The 26,085-nt window shown below is 42.7% G+C and overlaps 1 protein-coding gene across 6 annotated transcripts in view; it reads right to left on the bottom strand.

Moving 5' to 3' along the window:
• Positions 1-26,085, bottom strand: part of SZT2 (SZT2 subunit of KICSTOR complex) — a 484,798-nt gene that overhangs the window by 10,386 nt on the left and 448,327 nt on the right. For all 6 annotated transcript variants that reach the window (XM_030207429.1, XM_030207428.1, XM_030207430.1 and 3 more), the window contains 3 exons: positions 19,597-20,086; positions 18,684-18,800; positions 5,341-5,409 (listed from right to left, as the gene is read on the bottom strand). In XM_030207429.1, the coding sequence (XP_030063289.1) occupies positions 5,341-5,409; positions 18,684-18,800; positions 19,597-20,086 (676 nt within the window). The remainder of the gene's footprint in view (positions 1-5,340; positions 5,410-18,683; positions 18,801-19,596; positions 20,087-26,085) is intronic.

Consider the following 26,085-nt stretch of genomic DNA (forward strand, 5'->3'; position numbering starts at 1 on the left):
ATTGAAGGGTAGGTTATTGGTAACAGTGAGAGATAGCACATCACAAATTAAATCCGGAAAATCACATTGTGGAAAGTATATGAATTTATTTGCATTCTGCAGAGGGAAATAAGTATTTGATCCCTCTGGCAAACAAGACCTAATACTTGGTGGCAAAACCCTTGTTGGCAAGCACAGCGGTCAGACGTCTTCTGTAGTTGATGATGAGGTTTGCACAAATGTCAGGAGGAATTTTGGTCCACTCCTCTTTGCAGATCATCTCTAAATCATTAAGAGTTCTGGGCTGTCGCTTGGCAACTCGCAGCTTCAGCTCCCTCCATAAGTTTTCAATGGGATTAAGGTCTGGTGACTGGCTAGGCCACTCCATGACCCTAATGTGCTTCTTCCTGAGCCATTCCTTTGTTGCCTTGGCTGTATGTTTTGGGTCATTGTCGTGCTGGAAGACCCAGCCACGACCCATTTTTAAGGCCCTGGCGGAGGGAAGGAGGTTGTCACTCAGAATTGTACGGTACATGGCCCCATCCATTCTCCCATTGATGCGGTGAAGTAGTCCTGTGCCCTTAGCAGAGAAACACCCCCAAAACATAACATTTCCACCTCCATGCTTGACAGTGGGGACGGTGTTCTTTGGGTCATAGGCAGCATTTCTCTTCCTCCAAACACGGCGAGTTGAGTTCATGCCAAAGAGCTCAATTTTTGTCTCATCTGACCACAGCACCTTCTCCCAATCACTCTCGGCATCATCCAGGTGTTCACTGGCAAACTTCAGACGGGCCGTCACATGTGCCTTCCGGAGCAGGGGGACCTTGCGGGCACTGCAGGATTGCAATCCGTTATGTCGTAATGTGTTACCAATGGTTTTCGTGGTGACAGTGGTCCCAGCTGCCTTGAGATCATTGACAAGTTCCCCCCTTGTAGTTGTAGGTTGATTTCTAACCTTCCTCATGATCAAGGATACCCCACGAGGTGAGATTTTGCGTGGAGCCCCAGATCTTTGTCGATTGACAGTCATTTTGTACTTCTTCCATTTTCTTACTATGGCACCAACAGTTGTCTCCTTCTCGCCCAGCGTCTTACTGATGGTTTTGTAGCCCATTCCAGCCTTGTGCAGGTGTATGATCTTGTCCCTGACATCCTTAGACAGCTCCTTGCTCTTGGCCATTTTGTAGAGGTTAGAGTCTGACTGATTCACTGAGTCTGTGGACAGGTGTCTTTCATACAGGTGACCATTGCCGACAGCTGTCTGTCATGCAGGTAACGAGTTGATTTGGAGCATCTACCTGGTCTGTAGGGGCCAGATCTCTTACTGGTTGGTGGGGGATCAAATACTTATTTCCCTCTGCAGAATGCAAATAAATTCATATACTTTCCACAATGTGATTTTCCGGATTTAATTTGTGATGTGCTATCTCTCACTGCTACCAATAACCTACCCTTCAATTATGGGCTGCTCATGTCTTTGTCAGTGGGCAAACTTACAAAATCAGCAAGGGATCAAATACTTATTTCCCCCACTGTAGATCCATTTCTTGGTCCGTGACTCCTAACGTGGAACCTTGCATTACGTAGCTATAATTCGGGTTCCTCTTTCCCACATGCATCACTTTGCACTTGCTCACATTAAACGTCATCTGCCATTTAGACGCCTAGTCTCCCAGTCTCTTAAGGTCCTCTTGTAATTGTTCACAATTCTCCCACATTTAACGACTTTGAATAACTTTGTGTCATCAGCAAATTTAATTACCTCACTAGTTACTCCCATCTCTAGGTCATTTATAAATGTGTTAAAAAGCAGCGGTCCCATCACAGAGCCCTGGGGAACCCCACTAACTACCCTTCTCCATTGAGAATACTGACCATTTAACCCTACTCTCTGTTTTCTATCTTTTAACCAGTTTTTAATCCACAATAGAACACTACCTCCTATCCCATGACTCTCCAATTTCCTCTGGAGTCTTTCATGAGGTACTTTGTCAAACGCCTTCTGAAAATCCAGTTGTACAATATTGACTGCTTCACCTTTATCCACATGTTTGTTCACCCCTTCAAAGAAATGTAGTAGATTGGTGAGGCAAGAATTCCCTTCACTAAATCCATGTTGACTTTGTCTCATTAATCCATGCTTTTGAATATTCTCTTTAATTTTGTTCTTTATAATAGTCTCTACCATTTTAGTTGAAAACCCCCCCCAGTGCGATTCAGCTAATTTAAGTATGTTCCTTTCAGATCTATAATTGTTTTTACATTTTTGAGCAGCTTTGAATTTTCTGTCATTTTGAAGTATTGTGTGTTGGGGGTTTACCCCCCTTTTACAAAGCTGCGCGGCTATGCCAACGCAGCCTACTCAAAGTGAACGACTGCCGCACAGCTTTATAAAAGGGGAGGGGAGTTAATGAGGTTTTATTCAAATTTTACACCACCTTCACCTTTTTAATAAGGGATCATGCCCAAATGTAAATGTTGTTTTAATCAGTATGCAGGGGTCTTTGAGTTAATTTTTAGTCTGTTCACGTTGAACTGTGACCTATGAACCCAACACAGACAAGCTCATAAAGTAAGTCTTGAAACAGCTAGGGCAGATTCACCACGTCTACAAGAAGAAAGGTACAAACTCTAATGAGATTGTTAAGTGTTGAATGGTTTCATTTTAGCAGTGTCTTTGTAAGCTTTTAGCACTTGCAAATGGGGTTTTAGAGCAGGAGGTAACTTGGCTCTTAACAATAGTTTTTTGTTTTCAGCTTTTAACCAATTACATTATTGTAATGTAATATGGCTCTTATATCCCACTAACTCCCACTGACTAGAGGTTCAGAGTGGGTTACAAAAGATAATAAACAGAGGAATAAAATGATCAAGTTAATCTAGACCAAAATGTTTTAAAAAGGTAAGTTTTCAAGTTCTTGTGGAAACTATAATATGAAGAAGAGGTTAGCACAGATAGAGGTAAAAATTTGCAAATATGAACTGCCTGATAGCAACACAAGTCTTCCAAAATTTTCTTAAACCTCACTCTAGAAAATGATGGATAGAAGAAAATCTCTAGATTGGGAAATGCGATTATAGGCAGGAAACAAAAGTAGACTCTGGACTAGTTCTATCAAACACAGTTAAAAACCAAGAAAATGTGGGCTTGAACTGGGAGCCAGTGAACAGTAATCAAAGAGGAAGTCATACTGTCAAACTTCCTCAGACGAAAGATAAGCCTAGCGGCCGTACTCTGCAGCAGCTGAAGCTTAGTGCGCAACTTATTTGAGAGAGGAAATAAATACTGTTATAATAATCCAGGTACGATAGAATAAGAGCCTGGACTAATAAAATGCCTATCATTAAAGTAATGTCAGACATTTTGCAGTTGTCAAAGTTTAAAAAAAAACCAAAACAGTCTGGGCAACATGATTGCTATGTGGATCAAAGGGACCGGATGGTATTCATCCCAGAGTACTGATAGAACTGAAAAATGAGCTTGCGGAGCTATTGTTACTAATATGTAATTTATCCTTAAAATCAAGCGTGGTACCGGAAGATTGGAGGGTGACCAATGTAATGCCAATTTTTTAAGAAGGTTGCAGAGGAGATCCGGGAAATTATAGACCAGGGAGTCTCATGTCGGTGCAGGGCAAAATGGTAGAGACTATTATTAAGAACAAAATTACAGAGCATGGATTAATGAGACAAACAGGCTTATTTTCGAAAGAGAAGGGCGCCCATCTTTCGACACAAATCGGGAGATGGGCGTCCTTCTCTCAGGGCCGTCCAAATCGGCATAATCGAAAGCCGATTTCGGGCTTCCATAACTGCTTCTAGTTGTGGAGACGACCAAAGTTCCTGGGGGCGTGTCGGAGGCGTAGTGAAGGCGGGACTGGGGCTTGCCTAACAGATGGGCATCCTTGAGCGATAATGGAAGAAAGAAGGGTGTCCCTGAGGAGCACTTGGGTGACTTTACTTGGTCCATTTTTTCTTACAATTGCCTATTGCTCATGTTTGATCTATTCTTACTGTACACCGCCTTGAGTGAACTCCTTCAAAAAGGCGGTAAATAAATCCTAATAAAGAAATAAAAAAATAACTTGCGACCAAGCCTCAAAAAGGTGCCCGAACTGACCAGATGACCACCGGAGGGAATCGGGGATGACCTCCCCTGACTCCCCCAGTGGTCACTAACCCCCTCCCACCCTGAAAAAAAACAACTTTAAAAACATTTTTTTGCCAGCCTGAAATGTCATACTCAGGTCCATCACAGCAGTATGCAGGTCCCTGGGGGAGGGAGGTATGTGTGTGTCAGCGGAGGCATAGTGAAGACGTGGACGTCCTTCTTTCAAACATTTTGGATGTCCTGAACAGCAATTTGTAGATGGCTATTATACATGCAGCTTGTCTGCATGTATGAAGCCGTCTTGGGCATGCGCAGAGCAGCCAACGCCATTTCTACCTGTTTGGTCACCTTAAGATGACCACATGCAATCACACCCAAGTCCTGCTCCTCTTTTGCGCATAAAAAGTTTTCACACCCTAAACTGTACCGTTTCCTTGGGTTTTGCAGCTCAAATGCATGACTCTGCATTTTTTTAGCATTAAATCTTAGCTGGCAAATTCCAGACCATTCCTCTAGCTTTGCTAAGTCCTTCCTCATGTTATCCACACTATCACGGGCGTCTACCCTATTGCAGATTTTAGTGCCAGACGTTTAAATACCTCTTTGGCATAAATGGACAGGAGGCAAATCTCTTTCAACTGAAAGGAAACTCTGGAACAAGGGGGCATAGGATGAAGATGAAAGGGGACAAACTCAGGAGTAACCTGAGGAAATACTTATTCATGGAAATTGTGGTGAATTCGTGGAACGGCCTCCCGGGTGGAAGTGGTGGAGACGAAAACAGTATGTGAATTGAAGAGAGCTTGGGACAAGTACACAGAGTCTCTGAGGAAGTGATGGGTAAAGTAGATGGGCATGGATGGACAGACTGGGAAGGCCAGATGTTTCTAACACGTAGATAAATATAATACGACAACAGACATCTAGTGCAAACTGCAGAAATATCTGGATGTAGGCTGAAATAAGAAATGAAAGGGGAGGAGCTTATAAATCTGTGGGCCAGGATGGGTGGGTGGGGGAAATGTGTTAATGGCAACAAAATTGGTTGTTTGATATAGTGGCAGAAAGTTCGACTGGTTATGAGGGAAGGTCTGAGCTTAGTAATGTTGTTTTTATAAAAGACTACAAATAAAATACAGTTAAAAATATTCAACAGAAAGAGTGAAAGAAAAGCTGTCCCCAAAATGTCAGTCTGGAAAGACTTTTCTTTACCCCGATACGCAGTAGTATGTGAAATCACTTCTTACCGTTTTCCCCAGATGTGAATCCAGGAAAACAAGCACAAAGCAATCTGTGAACTTCTGATTCAGCACCACCTGTAAAGAAAATAACACAGCAGAGTGAGTGCCACATAGCCTGGGAATATATCTTTCAAATATTACTCACTCTGTCCCAGATGCATCAACCAAACGTAAAAAAAGCAAAAACGTAAAAGTTGTTACCAAATTTTTAAAAACGAACAATGCAACAAAAAAACAAGTCGCACATGTTCGGTGCAGTATTGTAAAGTACAATGCATCAATCTGGTGGAATCCCCGTCGGTAATTTGCCCCTAAAGCATGCGCAGAGCAGCCAAGCATTATGCTGGCTGCTCTGCGCATGCCACAAACGTCAAAAAACCAAAACAAAACACAAACACGTGGATCGGGAGGGGGCAAAGGCGCTCGTCAGGAGTGTCCTGTTTGGATGGCCTTGCCGCCCCCCCCCGCCCGTGGTCGCCGCTGCTGCTCCCCGCTTCCTCCCCCAGCATTAAATAAAAACACAAAACAAAACTCAAAGCTTTAGGAGCCCTGGCCCCCCTCCCTTCCTGTCTGTAAACTCTTTTTCCACACAGCTCCACCTCCCTCTGCCCCCGTGCCCCCCCCGCCACCCCCCCCCCGCATTACCAGGCCCGTGCAGCGCCTCTCACCTCTGTATGAAGGCGCTGCACGGGCAAGAAGGCCATCAGATCGCTGCAGTCTTCAGGACGTCTCTCTCCTTCGTCTTCCCTGACCTGGGCCCGCTCCCGTCTGACGTAGGTTTCTTACATCAGATGGGGGCGGGGCCAGGTCAGAGAAGGAGAGAGACGTCCTGAAGACTGCAGCGATCTGGTGGTCTTCTTGCCCGTGCAGCACCTTCATACAGAGGTGAGAGGCGCTGCACGGGCCCGGTAATGTGGGGGGGGGAGGGGAAGCGACGGCGACGATCTCAGGGGGGGTGGCGGGGTACGGAGCTGTGTGGAGAAAGAGTTTAGAGACAGGAAGGGAGGGGGGCCAGGGCTCCTAAAGCTTTGAGTTTTGTTTTGTGTTTTTATTTAATGCTGGGGGAGGAAGCGGGGAGCAGCAGCGGCGACCACGGGGGGGGGGGGGGGGGGGAAGACCGTCCATAAAGGACGCTTCTGACGAGCGCCTTTGCCCCCTCCCGAATCTTTTTTTTTTTTCTTTTTCACTTTTATAGTGATGCAGGGGGAGCGGGGAGCTTGACGCACGTTTTCTCCCCCCTCGCTTTTTTTTGTTGGTTTTTTACATTAAAGTTTTTAGTCGGATAGCCCTAACGACAGGTACAGACCTGTCGTTAGCTTTCCGGCAGTTTTCCTGCGTTAGGGTAGTCGGAAAACTTTGATGCATCTCGTTTCAATGGGGTTTCTACACAATTTGCTCATCTGCATTCCGTTTTCGTTTTCTGCTACCGTGGTTGGAAAATGGCCTTTAATGCATGCCATGGTTCAAAAATTCTTCGTTAAAGGGTTGTTAAAGGGTCATTAAAGTTCAGTGTATCTGGGCCTCTGTCCTGCCAGAAGGAAGCTGCCTCATACAATACAGTCCTTCTTCAGCTGTTTCACACCCTGACCAGGCTTACAATCTATAACCCCAGTGCTGACTCCACCCTGGAACACCCCCAAAATAGTTGGTTGTCACTTAGGTGCTAACCCCTCATTTTCAGCAGTGATAGTTAAGTGCCAATGAAAATTAGCGGATAGCCCCGAACAAGTGATTAAACCAGTCAACGGCCGTGTCTAGCCGGTTCAATTGATTTGTACTTGAGGGAATGGAAGGCTAAGTAACTTGTTCAAGGTCTGACTGAAGGCAAAGTAATTCTAACAGTTTAACAGGATTGAACTTGGCATGAGTGAAAATGGTGAAAAGACTCAATGCATTTCTATGATATTTCATCTGTGGAGTAGCAGCCTAGTAGTTAAGAGAACCAGTCTTGACAAGCAGAGGTGGCCAGTTCAATCCCCACTGCTGCTCATTGTGATCTTGGGCAAGTCACTTAACCCTCCATTGACTCAGATGCAACATTAGATTGTGAGCCCTCCAGGGACAGGGAAATACCCAGTGTACGTGAATGTAACTCACCTTGAGTTACTACTGAAAAAGGTGTGAGCAAAATCCAAATAAATAATTTTCAAACCAAATGGTCTCACCCCATATTTTTCAAAAAGAAGACTATGATAAAATGAGAAGAATGGTGAAAATAAAAATCGCAGAGGAGCAGCTGCAAAGGTAAAAAATTTACATCAGGCATGGATGCTGTTCAAAAATACCATCCTGGAAGCCCAGGCCAAAGTTATTCTGTGTATTAAAAAAGGAGGAAGGAAGACCAAACGACAACCAGCATGGTTAAAAAGTGAGGTGAAGGAAGCTATTAGAGCTAAAAGAAAATCCTTCAGAAAATGGAAGAAGGAACCGACTGAAACTAATAAGGAATAATAACTTGAGGAATGGCATGTCAAATGCAAAGAGCTGATAAGGAAGGCAAAGAGGGACTTTGAAAAAAAGATTGCGCTGGAGGCAAAACACACATAGTAAAAATTTCTTTAGGTATACTAAAAGCAAGAAGCTAGCAAATGAATCAGTTGGACCACTAGATGACCGAGGGTAAAAGGGGCACTCAGGGAAGACAAAGCCATAGCAGAAATATTAAATGATTTTTTTTGCTTCGGTCTTCACTGAGGAAGATATGGGAGAGATACTATTGCCAGACATGATATTCAAAGCTGACGAGTCAGAGAAACTGAATGAAACCTCTGTAAAACTGGAGGATGTAATGGTGCAATTTGATAAACTGAAGAGTAGCAAATTGCCTGGACCAGATGGTATTCATCCCAGAGTACTGATAGAATTGAAAAATGAACTTGCAGAACTATTGTTAGTAATATGTAATTTATCTTTAAAATCAAGCATGGTACTGGAAGATTGGAAGGTGGCCAATGTAACGCCGATTTTTAAAAAAGGTTCCAGTGTTGATCTGGGAAATTATAGACTTGTGGTGAGCCTGATGTCGGTGCCGGGCAAAATGGTAGAGACTATTATAAAGAACAAAATTACAGAGAACATTCAAAAGCATGGATTAATGAAACAAAGCCAACATGGGTTTAGTGAAGGGAAATCTTGCCTCACCAATCTACTACATTTCTTTAAAGGGGTGAACAAACAGGTGGATAAAGGTGAGCCGGTTGAAACTTTGTATCTGGATTTTCAGAAGGCGTTTGACAAAGTACCTCATGAAAGACTCCAGAGGAAATTGGAGAGTCATGGGATAGGGGGTAGTGTCCTATTGTGAATTAAAAACTGGTTAAAAGATAGAAACAGAGAAAAGGTACAGAGAAGGGTGACGAAAATGATAAAAGGGGTGGGACGATTTCCCTATGAGGAAAGGCTGAAGTGGCTTGGGCTCTTCAGCTTGGAGAAAAAACGGCTGAGGGAAGATACGATAGAGGTCTATAAAATGAGTGGAGTGGAACAGGTAGATATGAATCACTTGTTTACTCTTTCCAAAAATACTAGGACTAGAGGGCATGCAATGAAGCTACAAAGTAGTACATTTAAAACAAATCAGAGAAAATATTTCTTCACTCAACGTGTAATTAAACTCTGGAATTCATTGCAAGAGGATGTAGTAAAAGCAGATAGCTTAACTGGGCTTAAAAAAAGGTTTGGATAGCTTCCTAAAAGAAAATTCCATAAGCTATTATTAAAATGGACTTGGTGAAAATCCACTGCTTATTTCTAGAATAAACATCATAAAATGTATTGTACTGTTTTGGGAACTTGCCAGGTACTTGTAACCTGGATTGGTCACTGTTAGAAACAGGATGCTGGGATTGAAGGACCTTCGGTCTGTCCCAGTGTGGCAATACTTAAGTACTTTTCCCAAAATTTTTGATAAAAATTTCAAAGTCGAGATAGGGCAATAATTACTTGAATCATTCAAATCGCCCTTTTCATTTTTTACAAGGGGAAAAATTACTGCATTTTTTAAACCAGAAGGAACAGCGCTTCAGTTAAAGATTTATTGATCAGTGTGACAAAACAGTAAGTTTGTAAGCCTGTAAACTGTATTATTTCTTGAACTGCATTTCTCTAATTTGGCCAGCATGTTTTATGTTTAAAACTGTTGCAGAAAAATGACTGTTCCTTCTTTAGTTTAACACAAAGAGGAAGTAACCTGCAGTGTTGTGGCCAGCTACTTTTTAAAAATGTTGTTCTGGGATCTGATTGGTCCAGGAGCTCAAATTCAGTCTGGAAATACTGGATTTTTCTCCAGTCTTAGTTTGGAAGTAGAGAGAGAAAGACCTGAGCTGTGCTGGGGATAGACCCTCTGTGGCTACAGGGTTAGCCCCAGGCAGGTGGCTAGGTGTTTCATGACAGACTATTTATAGGGCCTCATGAGACACGCCTCGTGGGACAAAGTTATTCTTCAAGACACTGGAAACCACAACTAAGGTCAGTTACTTAATATCTGAAGCCTTACCTAAGAAAGGGAAGCCACTTTCGGATGGTGAATTTATTAAAGACTAGTAAAAAAGGCCCATTTCTGTTTGAAAGGAAACGGGCGCTAGCAAGGTTTTCCTCTGAGTGTGTATGTTTGAGAGAGTGTTCCTGCTGCTGTGCATTCCCCGTGTTGTGCTGATTCGCTGCTCCCTGTATCGTGGCTCCGCCCCTCTCCCTTCTACTGGCCAATCTGGTGTGGGTTGTGTGACGTCACTATTATCTACTCCAACATGATCCACGGTTCCAGGCAGCCTCAGAATGTTGGAGGTGAGAATTATTATATAGGATTGTTTTCAAATATTCACAAGCATCGTTTGTACCAAGAAAAAATTTCTGGTAGAAAGCATCAGCCTTTCACATTAGATGGTTGAAGGGAAATCTGAATGGGAAGCCGAGTCATCGTGAGGTTTTTAGCCTGTGTTTAGAAGAGAGTACCGATATCAGTGACACAGTTCAGCTTGTCAAATTTGTGTGTGGAGTGACAAGGGCGTTTGATATCACAGAGGAGCTGCTTTGACCTTTGCTCTATGAAAGCCACAACAACTGTGAGGATATATTAAATGAGGCGCAAAAGGTTCTTGGAAAATTCAATGATTGCAGGAAAAGCTGTGTGGTTTAACCACTGATGGAGCTCCTACTATGATAGGGAAACAGGATGGTTTTGTGACTCTTGACACAATCTCTTTCACACTAATTTATTTCATACTACTGCATCCTCCATCAACAACAGTTGTGTGGAAAAAGTGTTCACCACCATCAATTTCATAAGACCAAGAGATCTTAATCACAGACAATTTCAATGCTTTCTTCAGGAGCATGAGGCTGACTTTGGTGATGTAATCTACTTCAACCAAGTTCACTGGCTTAGTAGAGAAGCAGCAATTACAAGATTGCGATCTCTGAAAGATGAAATTAAATCTTTCATGGAAGAGAAGATGAGAGAGATTTCATTTCTGGATGATGACATATGGCTAAATGACTTGGCATTTTTGGTAGCCATAACTAAGTACTTGGCTGACAAATGTTAAACTTCAAGGAAAAGAACAGTTGGTGAATAAAATGTATATCTGTATTTCTGCTTTCACACTTAAAATGAAACTGTTGAAGAAACATATGGGAAAGAAAAAAATTACTGACTACAAGACCCACTGGTATATTTAATCATGAAAAGTATTTAGATATGATTACTAAACTGACTGACGAATTCAATGAAAGGTTTCTGGATTTCAGGAAGAATACTGCCAATCTTTAGGGAATCCCAATAGAGAGGTTTCAATAATGTTGAAAGAGAGCCAGGAGTGTTTAACGGGAGAACAGAGTAAAGGATTCAACTTATCCCCATCAACTTCAAAGCAGTTTGTAGATGGAATGGAAAAAAAACAACAACAGCCCACAATTTGATGTGTCTATATACAAATACTAGAAGCCTAAAAAAATACGATGGGCGAGTTGGAGTATATAGCACTAAAGGAAGAGGTAGATCTAATAGGTATCTCAGAGACCTGGTGGAAGGAGGGCAATCAATGGGACATTGTGTTATCAGGGTACAAATTATATCGCAATGATAGAGTGGATCAAATTGGAGGGGGGGGCGGGGTAGTCAAACAAAATAAACATTCTACATGAAACAGATAGCAGTGTGAATCCTTGTGGATAGAAATTCCATTTGTGAACAGAAACAGTATACTGGTAGGGCTGTACTACTATCTGCCAGGACAGATCGAACAAATGTTTACAGAAATTAGGAAAGCTGGCAAATTGGGCAATGTTATAATAATGGGGGATTCCAATTACTCCTATACTGACTGGATTAATGCTACATCAGAGAGCGCTACGGAGGTAAAATTCTTAGATGCAATAAAAGACTGCTTCATGGAGCAACTGGTCCAAGATCCAAAAAGAGGAGGTATTTTAGATCTGGTCCTTAGTGGAATACAGGGCATGGTACGAGAGGTGACGGTGTTGGATCCACTGGGAAACAGTGGTCATAACATGATCAAATTTTTGCTGATATCTGGAGAGAAGTCACTAAAGAAATCCATTGTAGCAGCATTTAATTTTCGAAAGGGTGACCATGATAAAATGAGGAAAATGGTTAAAAAGAAGCTGAAAGGGTCAGTCACAAAGGTTAGGATTTCAAATCAGGGGTGGAAGTTGTTTTAAAATGCCATTGTGGAAGCCCATACCAGATGTATTTCATTTATTAACAAAGGTGGAAAGAAGAGCATATGACAGCCAGCATGGTTAAAAGGTGAAGTAAAAGAGGCTATTAGAGCCAAAAGAACATCCTTCAAAGAATGGAAAAAGGATTTGAATAAAGAAAATAAGAAGCAACATAAGCAGTGTCAAGCTAGACGAAAAGCACTGGTAAAGAAGGCTAAAAGAGAATATGAAAAAACACTTGCCATGGAGACAAAAACTCATAGTAACGCATTTTTCAGGTACATGATCATGAAGGAGTAAAAGGGACACTCAGGGATGACAGGCCATAGCAGAGAGATTGAAAGAATTCTTGCTTCGGTCTTTATGAAAGAAGATGTAAGAGATCTACCTGTACCGGAAATGGTTTTCAAGTGTGATGATGCGGACGAACTGAAAGAAATATTGGTGAACCTGGAAGAGCCAAATTGCCAAGTTAAAGAGTGATATATCACCTTGACCGGATGGAATACACCCCAGGGTACTGAAAGAACTGAAACATGAAATTGCTGATCTTCTGTTAGTGATCTGTAACTGGTCGTTAAAATAGTCCGTAGTAACTGAAGATTGGAGGGTGGCCAATGTAACGTCAAGTTTTAAAAAGGGTTCCAGGGTGATCCGGGAAATTACAGACCAGTAAGCCTAACTTCAGTGCCGTGAAAATAATGGTAACTATTATAAAGAATAAAATTACAGAACACATAGACAAACATGGCTTAATGAGACAGAATCAGCATGGGTTCAGCCAAGGGAAGTCTTGCCTCACCAATTTGCTTCATTTATTTGAAGGTGAAAATAAACATGCGGATAAAGGTGAGCCGGTTGATGTAGTGTATATAGATTTTCAGAAAGCTTTTGACAAAGGGAAATGGGACTTGATATACCGCCTTTCTGTGGTTTTTGCAACTACATTCAAAGCGGTTTACATGGTATATACAGGTACTTATTTGTACCCGGGGCAATGGAGGGTTAAGCGACTTGCCTAGAGTCACAAGGAGCTGCAGTGGGAATCAAATCCAGTTCTCCTGGATAAAAGTCCGCTGCACTAACCACTAGGCAACACTTCCACTTCAAAGTTCCTCATGAGAGACTCCTGAGAAAATTAAGTCATGGGATAGGAGGCAATGTCCTTTTGCGGATTAGGAATTGGGTACTGGACAGAAAACAGAGGGTAGGGTTAAATGGTCATTTCTCTCAATTGAGGAGGGTGAATTGCGGAGTACTACAGGGATCTGTACTGGTCGCCACATCTCAAAAAAATTAGAAAAGGTGCAGAGAAGGGCGACGAAAATGATAACGGGGATGGGACGACTTCCCTATGAGGAAAGGCTAAAGCAGCTAGGGCTCTTTAGCTTGGAGAAAAGGCGGCTGAGGGGAGATATGATAGAGATCTATAGAGGTCTATAAAATAATGAGTGGAGTGGAATGGGTAAACGTGAATCATCTGTTTACTCTTTCCAAAAATACTAGGACTAGGGGGCATGCAATGAAGCTACAAAGTAGTAAATTTAGAACGAATCGGAGAAACATTTTCTTCACTCAATGTGTACTTAAACTCTGGAACTCATTGCCAGAGAATGTGGTAAAGGCAGTTAGCTTAGCGGAGTTTTAAAAAGGTTTGGACGGCTTCCTAAAGGAAAAGTCCATAGACCATTATTAAATGGACTTGGGAAAAATCCACTATTTCTGGGATAAGCAGTATAAAATGTTTTGTACTTTTTTGGGATCTTGCCAGGTATTTGTGACCTGGATTGGCCACTGTTGGAAACAGGATGCTGGGCTCGATGGACCTTTGGTCTTTCCCAGTATGGCAATACTTATGTACTTATGAATGTGGTAAAGGTGGTTAGCTTAGCGGAGTTTAAAAAAAGGTGTGGACAGCTTCCTAAAGGAAAAGTCCATAGACCATTATTAAATGGACTTGGGAAAAATCCACTATTTCTGGGATAAGCAGTATAAAATGTTTTGTACTTTTTTGGGATCTTGCCAGGTATTTGTGACCTGGATTGGCCACTGTTGGAAACAGGATGCTGGGCTCGATGGACCTTTGGTCTTTCCCAGTATGGCAATACTTATGTACTTATGAATGTGGTAAAGGTGGTTAGCTTAGCGGAGTTTAAAAAAAGGTGTGGACAGCTTCCTAAAGGAAAAGTCCATAGACCATTATTAAATGGACTTGGGAAAAATCCACTATTTCTGGGATAAGCAGCATAAAATGTTTTGTACTTTTTTGGGATCTTGCCAGGTATTTGTGACCTGGATTGGCCACTGTTGGAAACAGGATGCTGGGCTCGATGGACCTTTGGTCTTTCCCAGTATGGCAATACTTATGTACTTATGAATGTGGTAAAGGTGGTTAGCTTAGCGGAGTTTAAAAAAAGGTGTGGACAGCTTCCTAAAGGAAAAGTCCATAGACCATTATTAAATGGACTTGGGAAAAATCCATTATTTCTGGGATAAGCAGTATAAAATGTTTTGTACTTTTTGGGATCTTGCCAGGTATTTGTGACCTGGATTGGCCACTGTTGGAAACAGGATGCTGGGCTCGATGGACCTTTGGTCTTTCCCAGTATGGCAATACTTATGTACTTTTGAATGTGGTAAAGGTGGTTAGCTTAGCGGAGTTTAAAAAAAGGTGTGGACAGCTTCCTAAAGGAAAAGTCCATAGACCATTATTAAATGGACTTGGGAAAAATCCACTATTTCTGGGATAAGCAGTATAAAATGTTTTGTACTTTTTTGGGATCTTGCCAGGTATTTGTGACCTGGATTGGCCACTGTTGGAAACAGGATGCTGGGCTCGATGGACCTTTGGTCTTTCCCAGTATGGCAATACTTATGTACTTATGAATGTGGTAAAGGTGGTTAGCTTAGCGGAGTTTAAAAAAAGGTGTGGACAGCTTCCTAAAGGAAAAGTCCATAGACCATTATTAAATGGACTTGGGAAAAATCCACTATTTCTGGGATAAGCAGCATAAAATGTTTTGTACTTTTTTGGGATCTTGCCAGGTATTTGTGACCTGGATTGGCCACTGTTGGAAACAGGATGCTGGGCTCGATGGACCTTTGGTCTTTCCCAGTATGGCAATACTTATGTACTTATGAATGTGGTAAAGGTGGTTAGCTTAGCGGAGTTTAAAAAAAGGTGTGGACAGCTTCCTAAAGGAAAAGTCCAGAGACCGTTATTAAATGGACTTGGGTAAAATCCATTATTTCTGGGATAAGCAGTATAAAATGTTTTGTACTTTTTTGGGATCTTGCCAGGTATTTGTGACCTGGATTGGCCACTGTTGGAAACAGGATGCTGGGCTCGATGGACCTTTGGTCTTTCCCAGTATGGCAATACTTATGTACTTATGAATGTGGTAAAGGTGGTTAGCTTAGCGGAGTTTAAAAAAAGGTGTGGACAGCTTCCTAAAGGAAAAGTCCATAGACCATTATTAAATGGACTTGGGAAAAATCCATTATTTCTGGGATAAGCAGTATAAAATGTTTTGTACTTTTTTGGGATCTTGCCAGGTATTTGTGACCTGGATTGGCCACTGTTGGAAACAGGATGCTGGGCTCGATGGACCTTTGGTCTTTCCCAGTATGGCAATACTTATGTACTTTTGAATGTGGTAAAGGTGGTTAGCTTAGCGGAGTTTAAAAAAAGGTGTGGACAGCTTCCTAAAGGAAAAGTCCAGAGACCGTTATTAAATGGACTTGGGTAAAATCCATTATTTCTGGGATAAGCAGTATAAAATGTTTTGTACTTTTTTGGGATCTTGCCAGGTATTTGTGACCTGGATTGGCCACTGTTGGAAACAGGATGCTGGGCTCGATGGACCTTTGGTCTTTCCCAGTATGGCAATACTTATGTACTTATGAATGTGGTAAAGGTGGTTAGCTTAGCGGAGTTTAAAAAAAGGTGTGGACAGCTTCCTAAAGGAAAAGTCCATAGACCATTATTAAATGGACTTGGGAAAAATCCATTATTTCTGGGATAAGCAGTATAAAATGTTTTGTACTTTTTTGGGATCTTGCCAGGTATTTGTGACCTGGATTGGCCACTGTTGGAAACAGGATGCTGGGCTCGATGGACCTTTGGTCTTTCCCAGTATGGCAATACTTATGTACTTTTGAATGTGGTAAAGGTGGTTAGCTTAGCGGAGTTTAAAAAAAGGTGTGGACAGCTTCCTAAAGGAAAAGTCCAGAGACCGTTATTAAATGGACTTGGGTAAAATCCATTATTTCTGGGATAAGCAGTATAAAATGTTTTGTACTTTTTTGGGATCTTGCCAGGCATTTATGACCTTGATTGGCCACTGTTAGAAACAGGATGCTGGGCTTGATGGACCTTTGGTCTGTCCCATTATGGCAATACTTATGTACTGGGGCCAGTGCTATTTAACATATTTATAAATCACCTGGAAAACGGAATGATGAGTGAGATGATTAAATTTGCAGATGACAAAAAACTATTCAAAGTTGTCAAAACACATGCGGATTTTGAAAAATTACAGGAAGACCTTTAGAAACTGAAAGACTGGGCACCCAAATAGCAGATGAAATTTAATGTGGACAAATGCAAAGTCCTGCACACTGGGAAGAACAATCCGAATCATAGTTACCTGATGCTAGGGTTCACTTTAGGAGTCAGCACTCAAGGAAGATCTAGGTGTCATTGTAGACAATACGCTGAAATCTTCTGCCCACTACAGGGCAGCAAACAGGATGCTAGGAATTATTAGGAAAGGGATGCAAAATAAGATCAAGAATATTATAATGCCTCTGTATCGGCTCCATGGTGCAACCTCACCTGAGTATTGCGTTCAATTCTGGTCACCTTATCTCAAAAAAGATATAGCGAAATTAGAAAAAGTTCAAAAAAGAGTGACAAAAATGATAAAGGGGATGGAACGCCTCGCATATGAGGAAAGGCTAAACAGGTTAGGGCTCTTCAGCTTAAAAAGAGACGGCTGAGGGGGGATATGATTGAGGTCTATAAAATACTGAGTGGTTTAAAATGCATAGAAGTGAATCTATTTTTTAGTCTTTCAGAAAGTACAAAGACCAGGGGACACTCAAGGAAGTTACATGGAAATACTTTTAAAACAAATAGGAGGAAATATTTTTTCACTCAAAGAATAGTTAAGCTCTGGAACTCACTGACGGAGGATGTGGTAATAGCGGTTATCGTATCTGGGTTTGAAAAAGGTTTAGATAAGTTCCTGGAGGAAAAGTCTATAGTCTGCTATTGAGATAGACATGGGGAAGCAGCAATGGTGCTACTATTTGGGTTTCTTCCAGGTATTTGTGACCTAGATTGGCCACTGCTGGAAGCAGGATACTGGGCTAGATGGACCATTGGTCTGACCCAGTATAGCTATTCTTACGAAACATGAACATTTTTGCAAATCCTCTCTCAGTCGAACTTCATATTGCTCCAGAGTGTCTTCAGATGGAACTCTAAATACGTTTCCAGTAATTTATATCCCAATCTAAGTAGACTTGTGTATTTCACTGTTAGAGAATACTTATAACTGTGAACAACATTTCTAAAGAATGAAGCTTGTCAAATGTAAATCAAGATCTCTTCTTTCAGATGAACATTTATCTGGACTTCCTAGAATTGGTACTTCATCAGCAGGAGGAGACATATATCACTTGTGCAAGCAGAGGAAGTGCCAAATATCTTATTAGCGTGGCTAAACCCATGAATGAGACACAAATAGTTAATGATATCCTCTGCTAATGTATAATAAATATGTAAAGAGGCAGAAACGAATGCCACAGTTAATAAATGTTACAGTGGTTGGTTTGTTTCACTTTTCCTCGTCACATAGTAACATGTAGTAAATTAAGTAATTCAAATTTCCTCCTGCATATTTTGGCTCTCCAAGTGTTGCAAAATGTGGCCCCTGACAGGAGGTCGGACAAGCCTGCCTGATCCAGTTAGTGCCACGTTCTAGGACTTTTTATGCAGTCTGATTTGTCCAGTTAACTTAGGCAATTAGGTACTGAAAATTGCCACTTAACCAGATAACAGCAGACTCCGTCCCTGGACCATCCACAGAATTGCCGGCTATGGCTTTAGCGGTTGGTGCCGATATCGTGGGCGCTAACCAGGTTTCGTATAGCCCCACACAAGTGATTAAAATAGGCAGGAGCCTGTCCTGTCTGCTTAAATTGCCTTGAAGATCGAACCGTAGACTTTTATATGCTCTAATGCACTTCTTTATCCCTTCTTCCCTGCTCCCTTGCTCTCCCCTCCCCCTTTTCCACTAATGCCCTCCCTTCCGCTTCTCTCCATCCTGTGTAAAGTGTCTTCACATCCTTCCTCCCCTCCATCCACTGCCTGTTGACCTTATAACCTCTGTCCAGGACCTATGAGCTGCTTCTGAAGTCTTTATAGTCTGTACAAACTGTGAGTTCCCCGAAGTCCTCTCCCTTGAAGCTGTCAGAGGTGCTTCTGGCCCCTCTATTCCTTTCGGATGTTGTGAGCTTCCCTAGCATTTTCCCACCTCTTTAAAACCTGGCAGCTCTCTCTAGCTGACCCCATGATATTCTCTTGCCCCTTTCGAAACTGAGAGCCACCTTAAGATCCTGAGATGCTCAACACTCTTCCATTCTATCACACACCCATCTCTTACCAGGTACTGGGTTCCAGTCTCGATATTGTGGAAATGCCGGCAGCTCTGGGGAAAGCGACTGAGAAGCACTTTGATGAGACTCTGGTACCAAGTGACTGTCATTGTCAGTAGGAAATCCTACAAGTGAGAGAGAGACCACAAGTCAGAGACTGAGATCCCTGCAGAACAGGGAAAAGCAAACTTTTGAGCGAATCGCATGGGAATCAAAGTCTAAAGGTTTCAGACTAATTTTCTTGCAGGACAAAGAAAGATCCCAAGTTTCAGAGTGAGCTCCCTGCATAATAGAGAGAGATCGTAGCATGACCGAGGTCTCTGCAGGAAGCAGAAAGATCACAGGTAATAGACCAAGAGAACTGGATGCATTGAAAGTCATATTTTACTATTCGGCTGAATATGAATAATGGGTATCGAGCTTTAACATAAATAATAGAAGAAGCAACTTGAAATACCCCCCCCCCCCCCACCATCCAAACCTTTTAACCAGCCAGGAATGGCACCTGACTGGTTAAATGGTACTTAGCCACTTATCTGGCTGAATAATAATGCTTAGCGGCTAAATACCTTCTTCATTTGTACCCCGCACTTTCCCACTCATGGCAGGCTCAACGCGGCAAAGACAGTTATCACCAATATTCAGCGTCTGGCTGGCTACGTTTGCAATATCCTTGACAGGTTTGAACTTAACTAGCCAGTGCTGAATAATGACATGTCCGGTTAAGTTCAAACTGGCCAAAAATAAGCCGGATATGCAATGCCGGTCATTGAATAGCCAGGCTAACTCCCACACTCTGAATATTGGGCCCTAACTGTTTACTCAGTATGATTTAGCACTCGGAGCTCCGGATTATTATTCAAATTTAAATCACTATGCGACCAAAGACGAATAAACGGTTCAGCCCCTCCTGCTGCTTACCAGCTGTTTGTCAATCTCAGCTATGGATTTGCAGTGAACAGCTTCCAAGAGCTCCTCCACTTCACTGAAAGACAGTTTGCCCAGTCTGAGTTTGTCAGAAGCCAGGGGCTCCAGCAGAAAAAGGCGCTTCCACAAGTTGTCCCGCCGACAGTGGCTTTTCGCCAGCTGTACCATGCTACTGAGCTGCTTCTGAGCCGATGCCACTTCGGAGGCCAGCAGTGGGAAGAGTGGAGAGCTGTAGAAGAGGCCAGGGCCCACCTTAACTTGTGAACTGCCTGGATAAAACTCGCTGCTGTTATCCACTTCCTCCCAGAGCTCCTCCTCTGACATCCTGTGAGGCCCTGGCTCTGGTGTGTCCCACAATGCTTTGCCCACCAGTGGTTCCAGGGCTTCCCTTTGCATACGTGGCAGCTTCTTAAACCGTCGCATGTCAGCTGTCAGCCTTGGAAAGAGTTCCCGCTGGCTGGTCATTATTACGTAAAAGCACAACCTGGATAAGGAGAGAAAGAAAAGGTGATGACACTGTCAGTACTAACTCTCCTCTCCACAGCCACTGCCACTTCACCGCTTACCCATCTCTGTGAGAAGGACGTCCATCTTCCGATTTGTGTCGAAAGATAGACGTCCTTCTCTTTTGAAAATGAGCCCGATAGTAACCCATGGAACTTTTTAAGTCTAAGAGCTTTGAAAATGAGCCCACATGTATGATTCTATTTGCTCGCAATGCAAATTTGGCTGATAGACTATGTTAAGTCAAATGTGTGGTCCATTGAAGTTGGCGAGATTGGTGGCATATTAAATGTGGACCTTGTGCAGTGCTGAGAGGCCATATTATATCTTATTCAGCTCACAAAAAGAAAGTATGGGAGGCTGAAATGCTGCGCTTAGAAACAAGGAGACTTAAGACAGGTCTATGGTAGGACACATTCTTTTGCCCATAAGAAGTTATATATGACGGCACAAGTGGAATTGAATCAGCTGATTCACTCCCGCACACAAAAATCTTTGATATATTATAGATATCAGCTGTATAAACATGCTAACACACATGGGAAGCTTCTGGCGAGATTGGTCAATCAAGTGGGGGGGAGGAGATGGGTAACACAAATGCGAGATGATCGGGGTAATCAGGGGGTAATCCACCACACGAATGCAGACATTAATAGGGTCTTCGAAATTTTTTTACACTCAGCTATATTCTCCGCTAGAGGTGTCAGCATATTTAGAGGGGCAAGATCTTCCAAAGCTTTTGAAAACTCAACAAGATATACTCAATGCAGATATTTCTGAGGACGAGGTTACCTGGAATATAAGAGATAGTGCTCTCTATAAATCACCGGGGGTGGACGGATTCTCGTCGGAATTGTACAAAATATTGGTTGAGGAGATCGCGCCGTGTGTGGCTAAGGTATTTAATCTGCATGTTACAAGAGGAGAGTTACCGAGCTGGTTAAGAACGGCGCAGATTATTGTATTACTAAAGCCGGGGAAGGATGCAACTCGTGCAGAGTCCTATCGGCCTATATCTTTATTATCATTTGAAGCTAAATTATTTGCAAAGATCTTGGCCAATAGACTGACTCGGTTTCTGCCTCATTTGGTGCTAACTCCTCAGGTGGGGTTTGTTTGGGCATGTCCTGTGGCAAAAAACTTGAGAAAGATACTGCTGGCATTGGAACAGGTACATAAAGACCGTACCCCTTCGATATTAGTAAGTTTTGATGCGCATAAAGTCTTTGATAGAGTGAGATGGGATTTTATGTTTGGGGTGCTGGACGCCTATGGTGTGGGTGGGTTTTTTTAAGGAGGCTATCAAAACATTTTATCAGTGCCTGATGGCGGAGGTGTGAGTAAATGGAGTGACAGGGCTGCCCACTGTCACTGCTCTTATTTGTACTGGTTTTGGATCCTCTAATCAGGGATATTATGGGTTCAGCGGATGTACACGGAGTTGTTCTAGGGCCTGAGCATTTTACGATCTCCGCTTTTGCGGACGACCTCTTGGTCATTCTTCAGAACCCACAGGCTTCATTTCAGCTTTGATGGAGATATTTAGAGAATTTGGCGATTATTCAGGGTTCTGCCTTAATGTAGACAAATCTGAGGTTCAGCCCTTGAATATGACAGAAGCGGAATGGGTACGATTAGCGTGCCCCCTTTCGGAGGACAGCTGTTTCGTTTATCTAGGTATACAGTTGCCGAGGGACCCAGCCCAACTGTATCAGTTGAATGTGACTAAGTTGTTTGACTTTACAAAGCAGATGTTGGGGAGGTAGTCCACTTTGCCCATATCACTACAAGGGAGGATTTCCTTGTTTAATATGGTACTTTTTCCCAAGTGGTTATATTGCGTTCAGATCCTGCCGCTGTATTTCACTAAAAAGGATTGGAGGCAGTTAATGGGCCTGCTTTCCAAATTTTTTTGGAATAAGAGACAACCACAGATACGTTGGCAAAGATTGCTAGATACTTGGGACAGGGGAGGCTTTGGGGTTTTGGACCTTCAACGCTATAACAAGGCATGCTTGCTGAGGCATATAGGAGATTGGTTGATAGGTACTTCACATTATACTCCGAGAGAGGTAGAAGAGGCTTGGGTTTGTCCGCTGAGATTACAATATGTGATACAGGCGAAATCTACTGCGCTGCCAGAGCACCTGAGAAGGCGCGTAGTGATTCGGCCTCTTAGAATGGTATGGAGAGACCTAAGCCGAGCTTGGATGTTTGATGCACATCACAGCGGATTATTACCTATTACCGGTAATGGAGATTTTCTCCCTGGTATAGACGGCCTCCGATTTCAAATTTGGCAGCAAAAGGGGATTACTCTTATACAAGACATAGTGGATTCTGCTGGTACTCTTAAGAAATTGGAATATTTGGGACTTGGTGAATTGATTTGGATGGATAACTTTGCTTATTTACAGCTCTCCCACTATATTGCAGCTATCCCTCACCAATCTCTTGCTGTTGATGTGCCCGGCATGACAGACAAACTTTTTGATATGCCTAATGAAGAAGCTATATCGATTTCGCTACTTCACAAGCGGTTGCTGCAGAGTACTGCACAGAGAGACCTGACACACCTCGCGATGCAGTGGTCCGCTGATTTGCATAAAGTGATTTCATCACAAATGTTACTGACATGCATACGACAAATCCCAAAAGGAACAGCTACTGCTGAACTACGGGAATGTCAGGGGCAGGGTGATATTCAGAGCATACACTTCTAAGTTGCGACTTTATAAAATGGGAGGGGTGGACTCACCTCAATGTGGCAAGTGTGGGGAGCCCGAGAGCAATTATTACCACGCTATGTGGGACTGTCCGGAGATAAAGGCGTTTTGGGCAAAACTTTGTAACTTTATGGGGCATATAATGAAGATCCCTATGTCACTGGGGCCTGAAAACGTTCTGTTGGGAGTGGGGGCGCTGAGAGGGGCTGGTGCTGTCCATTATAACGCGCTGCTATATAAAGTGCTTGTAATAGGTAAAAAATGCATCTTAATTAACTGGGTAAAACAAGAGGCTCCTACATACTGGCAATGGCGTAACAAGCTACATGCATTCTTACTATTGGAATTAAGAGATGTTCGTCTGAAACTTAAGCGACAGAGTTTTATTTAACCTGGCAATGCTACATACATGCCCTTGCACCGCGGGCCCAAAGTGCCATTCTTAATCAATTGGGTGACCCCCTTCTGCATGTGCGAGAGAGGCGCTTACCAAATGCAGGTGACGGTTGACTCCCTTTGTTGAGGAGATGGGATTCTTATGGTGGGGAAGGGGGGGGTTAGGATTCGGGGGGTTGGGGGGTGAGTTAGGTTGCAGAGGGTTTGGGGAAAGGGGCCTGGGGGGGGGGGGAATTATAAAAACGCTTGATGGCACGTAGTAACTGTATCAATGTATGTAAGATATTGCACTTATTGTCTGTATATTATGGATACTATGTACTGTGAAATGTTCCATCAATAAAATTGTTGAAATATAAATGTGGACCTTGTTCAGTGTGTCTGGTGATGGAAGAAGGTTCTGAATTCTATGATAAATTGACTAACAGAACTCCATGTGAATCTAGTGGGGTTATTTACTTGGATAGACTTCCTGTTTGTTTAAGACACGTTTGATTGAGCACAGACACTGTACTTCTGGCAAAATACAACTAAAGCTCCAATGGTTCGCCACCGTATGCAACAGTAACGTGTTTCAAGATCTTTGATGCTTGGTGATTGATCAAATAGGAGGTGGAGATATCGAGAAGGCAAAGAAAACTTTGGATTTTTCACTTAAATACTGGGGAATCCTTTGGTTTAAATATGGCTGTAGAGTGGCAGGGTGTTCTTTTGAACGTGCTGCGCTTTTAAATTCATACTTTCTCTGACTGGTTGAAACAGCTATGGCGTTTCTTTAAACCGTGTTCGCCACCTGAAGCATCTCAGCGAAACAAGCAGCCCTTGTTGGAGCAAGAGTGTACCTGTCATCCTGGATGTCAACCTAGTAAAGCATTTCTCAGTTTTGAAGATGGGACTGTGAACTACATTAGTTGCAAGCTAAATGTAGGCTTTGTGAGAAGACGATCTGTTGAACTTTTTAACTTTGGAACTGCTGTTTTTTTAGAAGCTACTGCAACTATTTGGTTTTTAGGGAACATAAGTACATAAGCACTGCCACGCTGGGAAAAGACCAAAGGTCCATCAAGCCCAGCACTCTGTCTCCAACAGCGGCCAATCCAGGCCCCAAGAACCTGGCAAAAACCCAAAATTTAATAACGATCAATGGACTTTTCCTTCAGGAATCTGTCCAGACCCCCTTTAAACTCAGCAAGGCCAGCTGCCGTCACTACCTTCTCCGGCAATGAGTTCCAGAGTCTAACCACATGCTGAGTAAAGAAAAACTTTCTCCAATTTGTTTTAAACCTACCACATTCTAATTTCATTTTGTGTCCCCTAGTTCTATTATTGTTAGAAAGCGTAAACAAACGCTTCACATCTGTCCGCTCTACCCCACTCATTATTTTGTAGACCTCTATCATATCACCCCTCAGCCGCCTTTTCTCCAGGCTAAAGAGTCCTAGCCGTCTTAACCTCTCCTCATAAGGTAGACATCCCATCCCTTTTATCATTTTTGTCACCCTTCTCTGCACCTTCTCCAATTCCTTTATATTTTTTTTGAGATGAGGCGACCAGAACTGAACACAATACTCCAGGTGCGGTCGCACCATGGAGCGATATAACGGCATTATAACATCCTCATGCTTGTTTTCTATCCCTTTTCTAATAATACTCAACATTCTGTTCGCCTTCTTAGCCGCCGCAGCACACTGAGCGGAAGATTTCAACGTTCTATCCACGATGACTCCCAGATCCCTTTCTCGGTCCGTAACTCCTAAAGCGGAACCTTGCATGACATAGCCGTAATTCGGGTTCCTCCTTCCCACGTGCATCACTTTGCACTTGTCAATGTTGAACTTCATCTGCCATTTGGACGCCCAATCCCCCAGTCTCACGAGGTCCTCTTGTAATCTTTCACACTCCTCCCGCGACGAGACGACCCTGGATAACTTTGTGTCATCTGCGAATTTAATTACCTCACTAGTTACTCCCATCTCAAGGTCATTTATAAATATGTTAAAAAGCAGCGGTCCCAGCACAGACCCCTGAGGGACCCCACTAACAACCCTTCTCCATCGAGAATACTGACCATTCAAGCCTACTCTCTGCTTCCTGTCTTTTAACCAGCTCTTAATCCATTATAATACACTGCCTCCAATCCCATGACTCTCCAGCTTCCTTTGGAGTCTTTCATGAGGCACTTTGTCAAACGCCTTCTGAAAATCTAGATATACAATATCCACCGGCTCCCCTTTGTCCACATGCTTGTTCACCCCCTCGAAAAAATGCAGTAGATTTGTGAGGCAAGACTTCCCTTCACTAAATCCGTGCTGACTTTGTCTCAGCAGCCCATGCTTTTGTATGTGCTCCGTAATTTTATTCTTAATAATAGCCTCCACCATTTTTCCCGGCAGACTCACCGGTCTATAATTTCCCGGATCTCCTCTGGAACCCTCTTTAAAAATCGGCGTTACATTGGCCACCCTCCAATCTTCCGGTACCACACCTGATTTTTAGGGATAAATTGCATATTACTAACAGTCGGCTTTTCTCTGCTGTGGGTGGAGTTTTTTCACATTGTTTTCTTAAGCTAATGATGAGAGTGGGACTATTTATGAGTCAGCTGATGTGCCACTGGAGTTTTAAGGCTTTTGTTATTTAATTTGATATGTGCAATGCCACTTGCAGTAGTTTCTAAACCGCAATTTTGGTGAACTATTTGTTCTTGGCTTTGTTTAAATGTTGTGATTTGCTTTCCCTTATTTTGTATTTTCTATTTGGTCTTTTGGCTGCTGCCACCATATACTAGGCAAAAGATTTCAACGTATTATCCAAAATACTACCTAGACCTTTTTCTTGAGTGCTGACTCCTAAGGTG

The sequence above is a fragment of the Microcaecilia unicolor genome, chromosome 6 (assembly GCF_901765095.1).
Source record: "Microcaecilia unicolor chromosome 6, aMicUni1.1, whole genome shotgun sequence".
NCBI classification, from domain to species: domain Eukaryota; kingdom Metazoa; phylum Chordata; class Amphibia; order Gymnophiona; family Siphonopidae; genus Microcaecilia; species Microcaecilia unicolor.